Here is a 16,123-nt window from a genome sequence, read left to right as displayed (position 1 = left end):
TGTATGCTGTGTTCTCCCACCACTGAGGGCAAAGGTCATGGAGAGGACTGAGTTAAGGCAGTGTACCCTCAGGGCCATTCTGTCTTCCCCTGTGGCTCTCGAGCACGAGAACCATATCCATACTCAGACCTTGGCACCAGCCCAGTAAACCAGGCTCCTCACCTCCTTTTGCGTGGTCTTGATGAGCAGGAGGGTGGGCTCGTGTCCTTCACACTGGAAATAGAACCTGGGGGCAGAGACCACATGCTATCCTGTTTGCCCTCCAATTAGCACGGCCACTGTCAGTCCAAAGGTCAGGGTAGAGAGGCCTGGGGACTACCCTCTTTTACCACTACCTCTCTCCACAGTGGACAAGGACCTTGCAATGTCATCTGGGCCAGGCCAGGCTGCTATAGTATGACAAAAGAGAAGATTAGGTGAATTCTCCCTCAGGCAAAGCTGGAAGCTACCGAGAAGCAGGAACCAGAGAAGCAGGGGAAAGCTCAGCCCTGAACTGAGGAAGGTGAGAGGTTTGCCACTGAGATGCTCAAGCATCCCTGGGGCTGGAAGGAGCCGGGGATGGTGGTTCTCTGTGTAACCCTGGCTATCCTGGAACTCACTTTGTAGACCAGGTTGGCCTCGAACTCAGAACTGCCTCTGCCTCCGAGTGCCAGGATTAAAGGTGTGCGTCACCACCACCTGGTGAGACGTGACTCTTAGCTAAGCTGAAATGTTTGTGTGATTGCAGGCAGGAGACTCGGGGTTGAGGGAGGGTGGTCCAGAGTTTGTGAGCTGTCATTTGAGACCTGAACACTAACTGGACCCAACCAATCCAGCTTGGAGGGCAATGTGCCCCTGCTAGAATACCAGGTGCTTACACAGAGACACAAAAAATGGGTATCTGGTCCAGGACTGTGACGGACACAGGGGGTAAGGGTAGCAGGGAGGCCAGGGCCAGCTGTCCAGATGACATCTCCCTAATAATTCTGAGCTCCTCAGATGGGGACTTTGATTTCTTTATCTTTATGATACCCACACAGGGCCCTCAACTGTGCTGCATACAGCAATGATTTCCAAAGTCTATGTAGCCTGGGAATGACCGAAGGCTACAATAAGAGGCTATAAGAGGCTCCTGATTCTGCAAGACCTTATCAGAACTCAGGTTCAAAGGCTCATTTCCTGAAGTGGAGAACAGAGTGTGACGTGCACAGTCTTGGGGGTGCCTCACCTGGTTAAGCTGTACCCATGCTGCAGAGAGGAGAAGAGCAGGAGGGGTTGGCAGAGGGCAAAACGCTCAGGGATCCAGGACCAAATGTCTCTCATCTCCTTCACGCTGACAATCTCTGAGCGGAAGTTTTCTGCATGAACAGCCAAGTGCACAAACTGCCTGGGAAAAGTGGGGAGGGGTGAGAGCCCACAGTGGCCACAGTCCTGACTGTACCCCCTTACCTTGAGACCCCACAGTTTCATTTTGGTACATATCCTGGAAAGGATATCCCACTTACTCAGCCAGGTTTACAGCATGGCTCTAGGTGCCGCTTGGAAATGGGGTGAAATCATTCCTAGAAGCCCCGCCTCCCACCTGATACGTGGAAGAGGGCCCAGCCTAGGGGTATGGGCGACAAAAGCTCTTTTCTTTAAGAAACCAGGACAAATGAAGTAAGCCTCCAGCAAGGCAAGGCTGCAAAGCCAGCCAAGCACCAGATCTCACAAGTGAGGCAGAAAGAGGGACAGACAGACAGACAGTGCCTGTATCAATCAGGCTAAAGCAGCAAGCAGAAGCCAGCCCAGGTGAGCCAGTTGGGCATGGGAGACAGTGAGCAGCCAAGCCAAAGCTGGCTGGAAGAAAGGCAGGGCAGAGAGGCCAAGCATCGAGGTGTGGTTTCAGACCTACCTTTTAGAAAGTGAGACACTGAGAAACAGGAGGAAGCAACGAACATGGAGAAGAAGAAAAATAAAACAGACAAGGCGAGGTTAGTGGTGGGTATCGATCCCCAGGTATGCCTTCCTTTGGGCTCAGGAGAAAGTGAACTCCATGCCAGCAGCCATGCCTACAGCAGTCTACAAATCAGGTATCAAACACCATGACTCTTCCCAACCCTGCTCCCCAAGGACAGGGAGCCCATAATAAGCATCCAGAAGAATGCCAGCCATGAAGCTCGGAGCTGGAAGGGCAGAGCAGGAGCTGTTCTGATGTGACCCCCTAGGAACCCAGTCTGGCACCTGCTGGGCCTCCTGACCCCCTGGTAGTATCCAGCTTCCTTGTCTTAATAAGGCTGTAATTACAAAGCCCTTCCTGTTTTCTAGTGTCTGTTTTTTTGTTTTGTTTTGTTTTTCAAGACAGGGTTTCTCTGTGGCTTTGGAGCCTGTCCTGGAACTAGCTCTTGTAGACCAGGCTGGCCTCGAACTCACAGAGATCCGCCTGCCTCTGCCTCCTGAGTGCTGGGATTAAAGGCGTGCGCCACCACCGCCCGGCTTTTCTAGTGTCTTTCTGTCCACACGTGAGCAGGTGGACAGACAGAAGGCTAGAAGCAGACCAACGGCTGGCTGGACAAGCTCATGCTCAGACCTCATGGATGCGTTCCACTAAAGCTTCCCACTCCACAAACGCAATATGCTCACAGTATAGGCACACACACGCTCACACATACACACAGCACACACATGTATTCACACACACTTAACTTACAAACAGAGGCATGAGCACACAGGCAATGCACAGGATCCCAGGGCCCACCTACCTCTTCTGCTTGACAGTAATGCCCTTCTGCTTTAGTGCTTTCTCATTGGCCATTTGCAAGAGCTGGATCTCCTTGCGGGAAAACAGGCGGATGGCAAAGGCCTTCTCTAGTAGCTTCTCAGGGGACACCGTCTTGGCAATGTCCTTGACAAACACGCGGATGTCTTGCTTTACGTTGTCTGATTCGAGGGGCTGGCCTGCTCTCACCTTGTGGAAGAACTTGAGGATGGCCAGAGCGACTCGATATAATACCTTGTAGCCTTCTACAAGGAAGACATCAAAGACACGGGCAAAGTAGTTGAGGGGCAGCTCCCCAAACAGCCACCGCTGCCAGTCAGAGTAGACCTGCAGGACATCCTCTGACACAGCCACCATCAGTTTGTGGGCTGCCTGGCAGTACTTGTTCACCAGGTCCCCAAACGTCATGCAGGAGGACTCGAAGGCCAGGAAGCTCTGGTCAATGAGCTTCTTGCTGGGGTCGTTGCAGGCCAGGATGCGGCAAGCCTTTTCGAAGCACTCGGCCTCGTCGATGCTGTAGTGCAGCAGCAGGGCCACCACGGCCGGCAGGGCAGGGCAGAAGGAGATGTCGGGGAACTGATTGGCAATACACAGCAGAATCTTGCGCACAGCCCCCTCACCCCGCGTGTTCAGGCAGTAGGTGGGCACCTGAGTGTTGTCCACAAACTCGGGCAAGGGCAGGCTACTACTGCTGTGCTTGCCCACAATCTTGCCCACGATGTCGCTGTACACACTGGCATCAGGTGTGACCGTGCGGCAGGGGATGTCCCGGATCAGGCGCTGGTACACTTTCCCCCGCAGGGCGTGGCTCTGAGCCCAGTAGCCCTGGCGTGCCAGTTGCTTCAACTCCTGAAGCTCGGTGCAGTTCAGTTCCTTTGGCCCCAGGTCCTGGATGGACGCGTCCATCTTGTCCCTGTCCACAAAGCAGTTGTACCCTGGGGAGTCCATGGCGCCTGAGGTGCCTGGGAGGCAGGTTCCAGGCTGCCAGGAAGGGAACTAAGAGTAGCTAAATCTTGCAGCCCCGTCCTTGGGGACTTTCTGTCAACCAGTCAGTCATCTCTCACACCTAGAGGATTGAAAACCATTTTAGTACATGCACTGAAAGTTCACCTTTTAAAGGACTTGGTTTTGTTTCTATTTTTTTCTAAAAGGGTTAGGAAGATAAATAATTGCTCTGACAAGTCATCACTAACTCTGGAGAACAACTTCTTTTCACAGAGTTTATGTGTTAACAGAAGAGGTCATGGGTTCCAAGTAATGAAAAGCTAGGGACAGATTCCCAGTAATGCTTTGAAAGCCTGACTCTGTGGGCCAGAGATGGCTGGATGGTTAGGAGTGCTTACTTCTCTTTCAGAAGACCCGAGTTCAATTCCCAGCAACCAGCTCAGGCAGTTTAAAACTGTAACTCCAGTTCCAAGGGACCCAGCATCCTCTTCTGACCTCTGCAGGCACAGCACACATGTGGTGTAAACTAACACAGAGAAACACTCATACAAAAATAACAAGACAAACCTTCCTCTTTCTTATTTATTTTTGGTCTTTTGAGACAGGGTTTCTCTTTGTAGCCTTGGCTGTCCTGGAACTTGTCCTGTAGACCAGGCTGGTTTCACAGAGATCTCCCTGCCACTGCCTCCAGAGTGCTGGGATTAAGGGTGTGCGTCATCACTGCCCGTCATAAATATTTTTTTAAAACATTTAAAATTTAATCCAGGTGGTGGTCTTCAAAGTGAGTTCCAGGACAGCCAGGACTGTTACACAGAGAAACCCTGTCTCAAAAAGCAAAAACAAAACACATTTAAAGTTAGGTTTTTTTTGTTTTGTTTTGATTTTCGAGACAGGGTTTCTCTGTGGTTTTGGAGCCTGTCCTGGAACTAGCTCTTCTAGACCAGGCTGGCCTCGAACTCACAGAGATCCACCTGCCTCTGCCTCCCGAGTGCTGGGATTAAAGGCGTGCACCACCACCGCCCAGCTAAGTTAGTTTTATTACCTGTGCAGGTGTTCTGCCTACGTGTGCAGGTGTACCTGTGCACCACAATGTGCCTGGTGCCCATGGAAGCCAGAAGGGGAGGATCTCCTGGGACTGGAGTTACAGACAGTTAAGAGCCACCACTGCTGTGCAATATTCCTTTATACTGTGTCACTGTGATTGGTTTAATAAAAAGCTAACTGGCCAACAGCTAAGCGGGAGGTATAGGTGAGACTTCTAGACAGAGGGAGCTCTGGGAAGAAAGGCAGAGTCACCAGCCAGACGCAGAATAACCAGGATGTGCATAACAGAGATGAGGTAATGAGCACGTGGAAGAGTGTAGATAAAAAATATGGGTTAATTTAAGTCATAAAAGCTAGTTAGAAGCCAGGTGGTGGTGGTGCACGCCTTTAACTCCAGCACTTGGGAGGCAGAGGCAGGCGGATCTCTGTGAGTTTGGGGCCAACCTGGTCTAGAAGAGCTAGTTCCAGGACAGGCTCCAAGGCTACAGAGAAACCCTGTCTCGAAAAACAAAACAAAACGAAAATAAACCTTGACACATATCAGTTAGAAAAAAAAAAGCTAGTTAGAAGTAAGTCTAAGCTAAGACTGAGCTTTCATAATTAACAATTAGTCTCTGTGTCATGTTTTGTGAACTGGTGGCCCACAAAGAAAAGCTCCTCTATACACCATATGGGTGCAGAATGGAACCCAAGTCCTCTGGAATAGCAGCCAGTGCTCTTAAGCACTGAGCCATCTTTTCAATCCTCACCATTTTTAAAAATTAAAAATACAGGGGCTGGAGAGATGGCTCAGTGGTTAAGAGCACTGGCTGCTATTCCAGAGGGTTAATATCTAGCACCTACAAGGCAGCTCATAAATAGAACTGTAACTCCACTTCTAGGGGATCCGAGAGACACCCTCACCCAGAGTATATACAGGCAAAACACTAATGCACATAAAATAAAAATGAATAAATTATTTTAAAAATACAATAAATCTTTTAAAAGATTTTTTAAAAGCTTGCTCTTTAAAAAAAAAGATTTATTTTATGTATAAGATTGCTCTATCTAAGCCGGGCGGTGGTGGAGCACACCTTTAATACCAGCACTTGGGAGGCAGAGGCAGGCGGATCTCTGTGAGTTCGAGACCAGCCTGGTCTACAAGAGCTAGTTCCAGGACAGGCTCCAAAAACCACAGAGAAACCCTGTCTCGAAAAACAAAAAACAAAACAAACAAAAACAAAAACAAAAAAAAAGATTGCTCTATCTGAAATGTACAACTTTATGCCAGAAGAAGGCATCAGATCCCACTCTAGATGGTGTGAGCCACCATGTGGTTGCTGGGAATTGAACTCAGGACCTCTGGAAGAGCAGCCAGTGCTTACCATCTGAGTTCACCTCTCCAACCCCCCGCCCTCTTTAAAAAAAAAAAGATTTATTTATTTATTTATTAAAAAGCCTGACCTTACTAGAAATAGCTTTCCACTTGGGAAGGTCTACTTAGGCCATTGTAGCCTAGAAGCTATTAGAAAACAAATAAGGATCAAAGGAGCCAGCCTGATAGAGCTTCCTCTCAGTCCTGGGGTGTTGGTCAGGCTCAAACCAGCTGTCTGGAGGGCTCAGGCATGCTGACCTCAGCATGCTGCATGGACTACTAGGCCAGGAATGCACCTCTGAGCGCATCCCAGGTCCTGGAGTAGTTCTATGGGCAGCTCTTACCCTCCTCTGCCGGTTTAAAAGCTAAGTTCCAGAAGGGTAATTCCAGGGGAAGTCACCAGTAGGGTGCGAAATGGGGCCTGGGGTGTAATTCTGTAGTACAGGTGTTGAGGAACAAACGGAAGGTGACAAAATTTCAAAACTAGACGCTCTGGCTCCAAGTAAACTAGAGGCAGAATGCTTAGGAGAGATGATGTCATTCCACCACCCGGCAGCTGTCGTGACTCAGGCACACAGAAAAAGAAGTGGGTGAGCAGACAGGATGCAGTGCACACGTGTGAAGCACCAGAACTTTGGAGGGATGGGAGGCAGGAGAATCGTGAGTTCAAAGTCTGCCTGAGCTACACAGGAAGTTCAAGACTGAGTAGAATCGTGAGACTCTACCTTAAACAAACAAACAAACAGGGTTTGGAGAGAAGGCTCAGCAGTTATGAGCAATCATTGCTTTGCAGAGGATCTGATACTCTGTTCTGGCCTCCTCAGGAACCTGCACTCACTCACATGGACTATCCAAGCACACACACACACAATTTAAAATAATAAAAATATGGGGCTGGAGAAAAGGTTCAACTGTTGAGAGCACTTGTTGCTCTTGAAGAGAACCTAGGTTTGGTTTTCAGCACCCACATCGTGACTCCCAACCATCCATAACTCCAGTTTCAGGGGAGCTGGTGCCCTCTTCTGACCTCTGTGGGCACCAGGAACCACATGGTACACATAAATACATACGGGCCAAACACTTATGCACATAAAATACATGAAAAGAAAAAAAAAGCTAGTTCTAGAACAGGTTCCAAAGAGAAACCCTGTCTTGAAAAACCAAAACAACAACAATATTCATACACATAAAATGAAAAAAGCAAAGCAAGGGCTAGGATGGAGCTCAGTTATGGAGCAGCTGTAGTATGCATGGGGCCTACGGTTTGGCCTCAAGCCAAGAAAACAAGAGAGAGGAAGGGAGAGGAGGGGGGAAAGGGAGAGATCATACTGGAGAGGAGAGGGCAGTGGAGGGAACAGTGGAGGGTGAGATATACTAAGAGACCATGCACACGAGCTGTAATAGCCCATTGATTTGGGTCCTAACACTTCAAAAAGACTGCGGTCCCGGACACAGTCACTCACGCACACTGGGCTGACCTTTCTGATCTGGACGGTAGAACTGTCCCACAGCGCCATTGGGGGTCTGCTTCAGTGAGTTTAGGAAATTTCCACATCACTCTGATTTGTCTTGCATCTAGAAAATTCAACTAGAAAATGAACAGAAAAAGACAATGCTACCGAGTTAAAAGAATTTTCTTTTCTTTTTTTCCCAGATAGGGTTTCTTTGTGTATAGCCTTGACTGTCCTGGAACTCTCTCTGTAGATCAGCTTGCCCTCAAATTCACAAAGATCTACCTGCCTCTGCCTTCCTAGTGCTGGAATTAAACGTATGGGCCACCATGCCCAGCAAGACCAGCTTTAAAAACTGGAGTTGCTCACCAGGTGGTGGTGGCGCACGCCTTTAATACCAGCACTTGGGAGGCAGAGACAGGCAGATCTTGGTGAGTTTAAGGCCAGCCTAGTCTACAGAGCGAGTTCCAGACCGGCTCTAAAGCTATAGAGAAACCCTTTCTCGAGAAAAAAAAAAAGTTGAAGTTGCTCAAATGACCTCTGTCCCCTGGCCTCCTTTTATATACAGGGTATATAAAATGATTATAATCATTTGGATGTAATCATTTGGTGTGCCATCACGCCAGGCAGAAAAACTATAATGCAGATGCTAATGTGTGGGACTATCTAAGAAAACACCTTGATTTTATGTTCCTCTCTCTGTGGTAAATATATGTGAAACATCATTTTAACCATTTTTAAAATATTTATGTGTGGGTACACTGGACAGCACACTTGTTGGAGAACAGAAGACAACCTTGGGTGTTGATCTTTGCTTCCATCTCGTTTAAGACAGGGTTTCTTGTTCATTACTGCATACACCAGGTTAGCTCCCGTGAGCAAGGGGATTCTCCCACCTTCCAGCCAAGCCCCCAACAGTTGCATTAGGGCTGGAGTGACAGATAATGTTTCCAAGTCCAGCTTTACATGGGTTCTGGTGATCTGAACTAAGTCCTCACTTGCACACAAAACACCTTATCCATGGACCATCTCTTTAGCTTCCATTTTAACCACTTCAGGCTGGAGCAATGGCTCAGTGGTAAGGGCTGGCTGCTTTTCCAGAGAACCTGTGCTTAATGCCCAGGGCCAACATGGTGGTTCAGAACCATCTGTAATTCTGTTCCCAGGGAATCCGACCTCCATAGGCATCAGGCATATATGTGGTGCACAGACATACATGCGGGCAAAAGATGCACATAAAATACAAAGAAAAGAAGATACTTTAGTGGTGTCACGTGACTTCACGTTGCTGTGCCATCCCACTGTCTCCAGAACTGCTCCATCTCCCAGTCAAACTCCCCGGTCCTCCCCTAGTCCTAGAGATGACTTCACAGCATTTTTTTCCTTCCAAATGAGGTTTCTCTGGCCATCCAGGAACTCACTCGGCAGACTGAACTCACAAGGCTGGCCTTGAACTCAGATCTGTCTGCCTCTGCCTCCAAAGTGATGAGTGTCCACCATCACCACCCAGCACATTTTTCCCTTTAAAATGACAGTCTAACTATGTTGCACACACTAACCTTGAAGCTGTGACCATCCTGCCATAGCCTCCTGAGTTGTGAAATTACAGCTGTATATCAACATACCCTGGTGGCACACTCCTTTAATCCCAGCACTCAGGAGGCAGAGGCAGGCAGATCTCTGTGAGTTCGAGGCCAGCCTGGTCTACAAGAGCTAGTTCCAGGACAGCCAAGGCTGTCACACAGAGAAAGCCTATCTCAGGGGGGGGGAAAAAGGAAAAGACTTGATTCTTATTTTTTTTTGACTTGATTCTTTTTTATGTGTATGAGTGCTCACCTGCATGCCAGAAAAGGGCACTGAATCCCCTGGAACTGGAGTTACAGCCAGCTTGAGCCACCATGTGGGTGCTGGGACTGAAACCACGTGCTCTGAAAGAGCAGCAAGTGTTCTCAATCACTAAGCCATCTCTTCAGCCCCATTGATAACTCTTTACAGGGGCTTCCTTATATTAATCATTAATTGAAACAAGGTTTTCTGGGTCTGAGGGTGTAGCTAAGTGGCACAGTACTTAGCCGTGACTGAGGTCATGGTACCACAAACAACCCAAAATTGCTACAAGCACTATAACCATATTAAATTGATTTTAACGTGTCCCAGTGGGAAAGATTGCTTATAGCGGGTCCAGTCCTGCTGCCTCACTGGCAGGTCTGAGGAAGCCCTCTTTCACGTCTCTGAAAACAGCAGCCCCCTGCCTGCTTTCCCTCAACCATCCCCTGGCCACAATGTCTGATTCCCACATCTGAGCCATCTCCAGACTTCGGTTCTCAGTTTAAAAACCTACAGAGCCACCCACCACAGGTCCATTCTTTCTGGGTGACAAGGACCTGTTGCCCCTGAGTGAAATAAAAACGTTTATAAATAGAACAGGAGTTTAGCAGAGCATGCCAGCTGCCTCCAGGTTGAACATTAAACTGAAAACTCCAAAAGTGGTGGCGGTACTGTTCAAAGACCTCCCTCAGGAGGGAGCAACACAGGGTGCCACTGCCACAGCCAGAGGCCCAGGGAACGCTCTGGAACCAGAGGGACCCAATCATCTCTCCTTCACATCCCACTCAAAGGGAACTATATGATCCCAGGGCTGGGCACATGAGGCTTTCTCCAGGCAGCTATAAAATGTGCTCAGCTGCCTTGCAATTCCAGAGGATCTGATGCCTTTTTCTGACCTCTGAGGTCAACAGGCATGCATATGGTGCATATAAATACACGTAGGCAAAACACTCATAATTATAACAGAAAGCAAAATTTAAAGTCTTTTAAAAGATGGGCTCGGGATGTCTTTATCACGTGATAAAAGAACACGTAATCAGGCTGGAACTATGGCTCAGAGGTTGGGAGCACTGGCTGCTCTTCTAGAAGACTGGGGTTGGATTTCTAGCACCCACATGGCACTCAGAGCCATCTGTAACTCCAGAGCATCTGAAGGCATAAATGGTTCATAGATATACACTCAGGCACAACACTCATACACATAAAAAAATAAAAACCACATAAATAATCACAAAACGACAGATAGACTAAATTACAAAGCAAAACTTGTGAGTACTATTCAAATAATTATTTTAGTCCTAGCTCTCTTCAGTGGAAGGATTCCTACCATGACTGCTCTGGTGTGGCCCTCAAAGCCTTTCGTCACATGATACAATGAGTCATTGAGATGCGGAAGTAAGGAAGGCGAGAAATTTGTTAAAAACAAATAAACCAGACTCTTATATTCACACTTTGGAGAATTAAATTGTTTATTATTCATTCACTCTTTTTGTTTTGTTATTTGTTTGTTTGCTTGCAAGACACAGTTTCTCTGTGTAGCCCTGGCTGTCCTGGAACTCACTCTGTAGACCAGGCTGGACTTGAACTCAGAGATCTTCCTGCCTCTGCCTCCCAAGTGCTGGGATTAAAGTCATTCTTATTGATTTGTGTTTTGAGACAGGGCCTCTATATGTAGCTCTGGCAGGCCTGAACTCACTATGTAGGGTGACACAGCACACACAGGACATCTCTGTCTCCTGCTTGGGCAATGTGGACTGGCCACACAATAGCACAGACCCTGTACAGGTGCTGTCTCTGTGAACAGTATTCAAGAAGCCACTTTCCCTCAGCCTGAGGGTTGGGGGTTGTGATCTGTCACCACAAACACTGCATTGTCCCCAAGTCTGTCTCAACAGAGAAGAGCTGGTTCTCCCAGTGGCAGCTCTGGCCCCTCTCCTGCTGTTCCATGTGTCTGGGATGGGAAGCGCTCTATAGCTTGTGCGCTCAGTTCTGGGCCTCACCAGCAATTCCAAGAAAGCAGGGGAAAAGCTACTTGATACCTGTTGGACTCCTGGAGCAAGAGCAGGTGGTGGTTTCAACAGCAGGACCCTACTGCAGGGTGATGGTGTGAACATCTCCTAAGAGATGATGACATGTGAGCTGAAGTAATGAAACTGCCACAGCTGGGAGCAGAGCTCAGCAGTGTCAGAGACAACGTGAGAAGGGGAAGAGGACCCTGGGAAGAGCAAGCTCCAAGGAGAACGTGTAGCCAGAATGTGGTCGATACCAGGAGCAGTGAGGCCAGTAGCATGGGCTAAAACATGCACACACACAAGGTGTCTAGGGTTTATGCTAAGAACAGTGGGAAATGGGGAAGGGCATGAACTAAGAAAGGTTTCTAGTGTGACGAATTTTTTTTTTTTTGAGACAGGGTTTCTCTATGTAGCCCAGGCTGGCCTTCAACTCTCAGAGATCCACCTGCCTCTGTTTCCCGAATGCTGGGATTTTAAAGGCATGTGTCATCATCGCCCTGGTGTGAGGGTTAAATTGAAACTGTTTATAGAAAGTTCTCCGCAGATGGACACACCGGGACGGCTCAGATATCTCAGCACTTTCCTTTTGAGGCTACACAGAGTCGTGGGCCTCACCCTCCACACTCAGGAGGATCATCCCAGTGGCCACTCCTGAAGAGATGCAGTTCTCCCACAGGCCAGAGCCAACTGCCTCTTTCAACAGCCTCACTTCCCCTTCCTGCCCCAGCTGCTTCTCCACTTCTCAGGCTTCCCCTAATTTCATAGCGTTTTCTCTACCAGCATGGAGACTATCTGAAAAGTTCAAGACATCTGAATTTGGAAAGAAAGTACGTCTTTTAAAGAAAACAAAAAACATATGTGGAGCCGGGCGGTGGTGGCGCACGCCTTTAATCCCAGCACTCGGGAGGCAGAGGCAGGCGGATCTCTGTGAGTTCGAGACCAGCCTGGTCTACAAGAGCTAGTTCCAGGACAGGCTCCAAAACCACAGAGAAACCCTGTCTCGAAAAAGCAAAAAAAAAAAAAAATATGTGGAAAGAAATGCTTTCTAGCTCCCCTAAATGTTACACTGCTGGATTGGATGACACGCTCCAGGCTATGCCTGTGACCTGTCATATGAACGTGTCCTCTACCCACAAGACTGCCCTGGGTTTGCCAAGGATAAGACCAAACGATTAGTGGAGCCATAGGTGGCTGTTGGCTCAGCACCATGGCCAGGCCAGCCTTCTCTGAGAAGAGGCATTCCTGTAAGACATTTCTACCACAAATGCCGCAGGGAGACTCAAAAGTCAACACTTTCCATCTACAGTAAAGCCATTGTTCTGCCCTTTGTCCACAGAGGAGGAAGGAGCCAGGACTGGGCTGAAAGAAAACCATGCTCATCAACACTGGCTTGACTGGTCCATCACCCATTTAGGCAGGTTTTGGCCAGGAGGTGGGGTTGGGTAGTGGTTTGAATAAGAACAGGCCCTATAAACTCATGTGTGAATACCTGGTCCACAGAGGCTGACTGCCGAGGATGTGGGTGGCTTCGCAGTCCACCCTGCTCATCCCCAAGGATAGCCTGATGGCACAGATTTACTGCTCTACTTTAGAGAAGAAAGCAACAGGAGAGGAGAGGCTCTGGAGAGACCCCACACAGGAGGAACACCCGGTCTGCTGAGATCCTAAGGCCTGAGAGCCTTCCACTGTCACTGCCCTCCTTGAGGTATAGGTACAGTCAGCTCTGCCCTAGCTCCTTCCCCAGCAAGGTCAGGACTTCTTTTCAATACCATGAGGCTGTCCCAAAACACTGCTTTGGTCATGAGACTGCATCTCTAACCTCTTCTCCCAGACAGGCAGATTTGAAGATTTGAAAACAAACTCCTTAGCATGTGACATGCAGACTGTGCTGAGGCTCACACTGTAACACTGCACTGCCTCCCTTCCGAGCTCCTTGTCCTTAGCGTGTGACATGCAGACTGTGCTGAGGCTCACACTGTAACACTGCACTGCCTCCCTTCCGAGCTCCTTGTCCTTAGCGTGTGACATGTAGATTGTGCTGAGGTTCACACTGTAACACTGCACTGCCTCCCTTCCGAGCTCCTTGTCCTTAGCGTGTGACATGCAGACTGTGCTGAGGCTCACACTGTAACACTGCACTGCCTCCCTTCCGAGCTCCTTGTCCTTAGCGTGTGACATGTAGATTGTGCTGAGGTTCACACTGTAACACTGCACTGCCTCCCTTCCGAGCTCCTTGTCCTTAGCGTGTGACATGCAGACTGTGCTGAGGCTCACACTGTAACACTGCACTGCCTCCCTTCCGAGCTCCTTGTCCTTAGCGTGTGACATGTAGATTGTGCTGAGGCTCACACTGTAACACTGCACTGCCTCCCTTCCGAGCTCCTTGTCCTTGCCACAGGGAATGAGGGACCAACAACAATCACAGCTCCCCTTTGCTCCAAATTTTTATTCATTCCACAAACTCTGGGTTAGTTGTTCTTCCTTGCCTGCTTCAGGCTGTACCCTGGTGATAGAGCAGAACAGAGGCTCCAGAGGAGACCACAACCATAAACACAGCGATGTTACCTCAAGGCTATACCCACTGGGGTGGGTGCAGACAGTACTTGGGGGATAGCACTGCAGAAAGAAAGATGGGGAGACACCACTAAGTTGGGGGTCTTTGGTGGGCAGTACAGAGGAACTGCTGTGATGAGAAGCAGGAGAGGTTAATATGTGACATCCCAGATAAACAGTCAGAAAACCACCCTGATGTCTGTGGTGGAAGAGTCAGGGGAAAGGAGGGCTAGTGGGAAGGTCACGGCAGGTCCTGACAGAGTGGTCACCAGAAACAGCTTTCCTACAATGGCTGTGGTACAGGGAAGGCACCCACACCCACACACAGCCACCAAACAAAGACAGAGTGTCCCAAGGGAGTCTTACACCCCTATATAGCCTTAGCCTGACAGCGCTTCTCCAGCCACAGGAACATGCTATGACCCAGGGCCCTGCCTGACTAAACCTTAGTCACCATGCCACATGCTAGGCAGGGCTCAGCTTTTCCTCTCCAGTCTTAGCAATCCCCACATGCTTTCCTGGAGACCAGGAGCAGGACATCAGACAGGAATAAAGACCGGAGAGGGCCGGGCGATGGTGGCGCACGCCTTTAATCCCAGCTCTCGGAGGCAGAGGTAGGCGGATCTCTGTGAGTTCGAGACCAGCCTGGTCTACAGAGCTAGTTCCAGGACAGGCTCCAAAGCCACAGAGAAACCCTGTCTCGAAAAAAAAAAAAAAAAAAAAGACCGGAGAGGAACTCAAGTTGGACTCCTAGGCTGAGCCTACGGGAAACCTGATGCCTAGCAGGCATCACAGGTAACAGTGGACAAGGGAAGGGGGCAGTGAGACGCTATGGGCATCTCCATGTGACAAACAAGCACACGTTCCTCGAATGCAGTTCACCCTAGTATATTTCAGGGCATGCTCATGCTTGCCCTTCAATCTTGCTTAACAAGGACATGGAAAAAAGGGAAAAGAGCCCACCAGTTCAGGGGAGGTGCATATATAGACCACTAGAGACGACAGCAAACCTCGGCATCTACGTGGCAGAGACCCCGACAGGGTCAGGGGAGGCCCTGGGATATGCTGTCTGGGCGGGGACGGCACAGCTATGACTGCTGAGACAGTGATGGTTTGCTGTCTGATAAGATGCTCGGAGTGCCAACACGTCCTGAGCAGCTGGCCCACTGACGAATGTGTGGCCGAGGATAGAGATGCCAGCAAGTAGAGACCCTGAAAAGGCACCTGAGATGGGAGCAGGGGCAGCTGCCTGTGGGGGTAACCCAAAAGTACAGTACTGAGACAGGGAGGAGGTGAGGGCCAGAGGAACACATTAGACAGCCGGAGGGGCCGGAGCATGAACAGCAGAGGCAAGGACAGAGGTCACAACTAGCAATCAAGAGCAAGTGACAATCAAGCCCTCTTCCTCATGGACTTTCCTCATACCCACCAGGGACATCTCCAAGGGTGTGCCCATTCTCTAAGAAGCTGCTGGACATTTCAGAGACATGACCTCAGGGTGTTGTCAGTAGTCCTGGACACAGGGTGAGGGATGACTGAATGCCCATCTTCTCCTTAGACTTCAGCCCTGGCACAGGACAGCACAGAAGAAACCTTGGAAGTAACCTGTCCACTCCAAATAACCCATCCCCTCCATATCCAGCCTTTCCAGAACTTTCTTTCAAATGCCTCCCAGGTCTCTTGTAACTAGCTGGGCCTAGCAGATACAAGACACCCAATAGCACCATCAGAGCGCAGATTTGTGGACACACTGATAATTAGGACATACTTAGAGAGGGCGGCAGAGGCCTTCCTGGAGGAAGGTTCCATGGGAGGGCAGATGAGGTATGATGGCATCCACAGAAAGGACCAGAACACATAGCAGAAGGGAAGGAGAATTAAAGACTAAGGCCCCTGTCTATTGAGGGTCCATCCCCATCCTGTAGGAACAGATGCCACCAGAACACCGAGACGAGGAGGTACGGGACTTCTTTCTGAGAGATCTGTTGACAGGAAAGCGGATGCAGAAGCAGCAGCCATCAGAATCACTGTTAGAAGTGACTGAAGGCAGGCTGACCACCCGGGGTGTGTTGCACTTGGGTACAAGCCACCCTGGGCCTTCACATGCGGAATGTCATGGTGGGAGAGGTCCCACATGGACATACTTCCCGAATATTCCCTCTGAGCCCCATTGCCTAAGAGAATCTGGAGGGCAGGATGG

The 16,123-nt window shown here is 49.3% G+C and overlaps 1 protein-coding gene across 2 annotated transcripts in view; it reads right to left on the bottom strand.

Moving 5' to 3' along the window:
* Tbc1d24 (TBC1 domain family member 24) overlaps positions 1–16,123 on the bottom strand; it is a 29,501-nt gene that overhangs the window by 6,562 nt on the left and 6,816 nt on the right. The window contains exons 2-5 of one of the 2 annotated variants that reach the window (XM_041675843.1): positions 2,721–3,803; positions 1,874–1,891; positions 1,208–1,366; positions 163–226 (exon numbers count right to left, since the gene is read on the bottom strand). In XM_041675843.1, the coding sequence (XP_041531777.1) occupies positions 163–226; positions 1,208–1,366; positions 1,874–1,891; positions 2,721–3,685 (1,206 nt within the window). In that variant the 5' untranslated portion in view covers positions 3,686–3,803. Of the gene's footprint in view, positions 1–162; positions 227–1,207; positions 1,367–1,873; positions 1,892–2,720; positions 3,804–16,123 lie in introns of those variants that run through there. The other variant, XM_041675844.1, reaches the window with a different exon arrangement.

Source organism: Microtus oregoni, unplaced genomic scaffold, assembly GCF_018167655.1.
Source record: "Microtus oregoni isolate MIOR12 unplaced genomic scaffold, Mior012 000027F_ref0000203, whole genome shotgun sequence".
Lineage (NCBI taxonomy): Eukaryota > Metazoa > Chordata > Mammalia > Rodentia > Cricetidae > Microtus > Microtus oregoni.
Note: the sequence above shows the minus strand (reverse complement) of the source record. Positions and strands in the feature narration are given on the sequence as shown.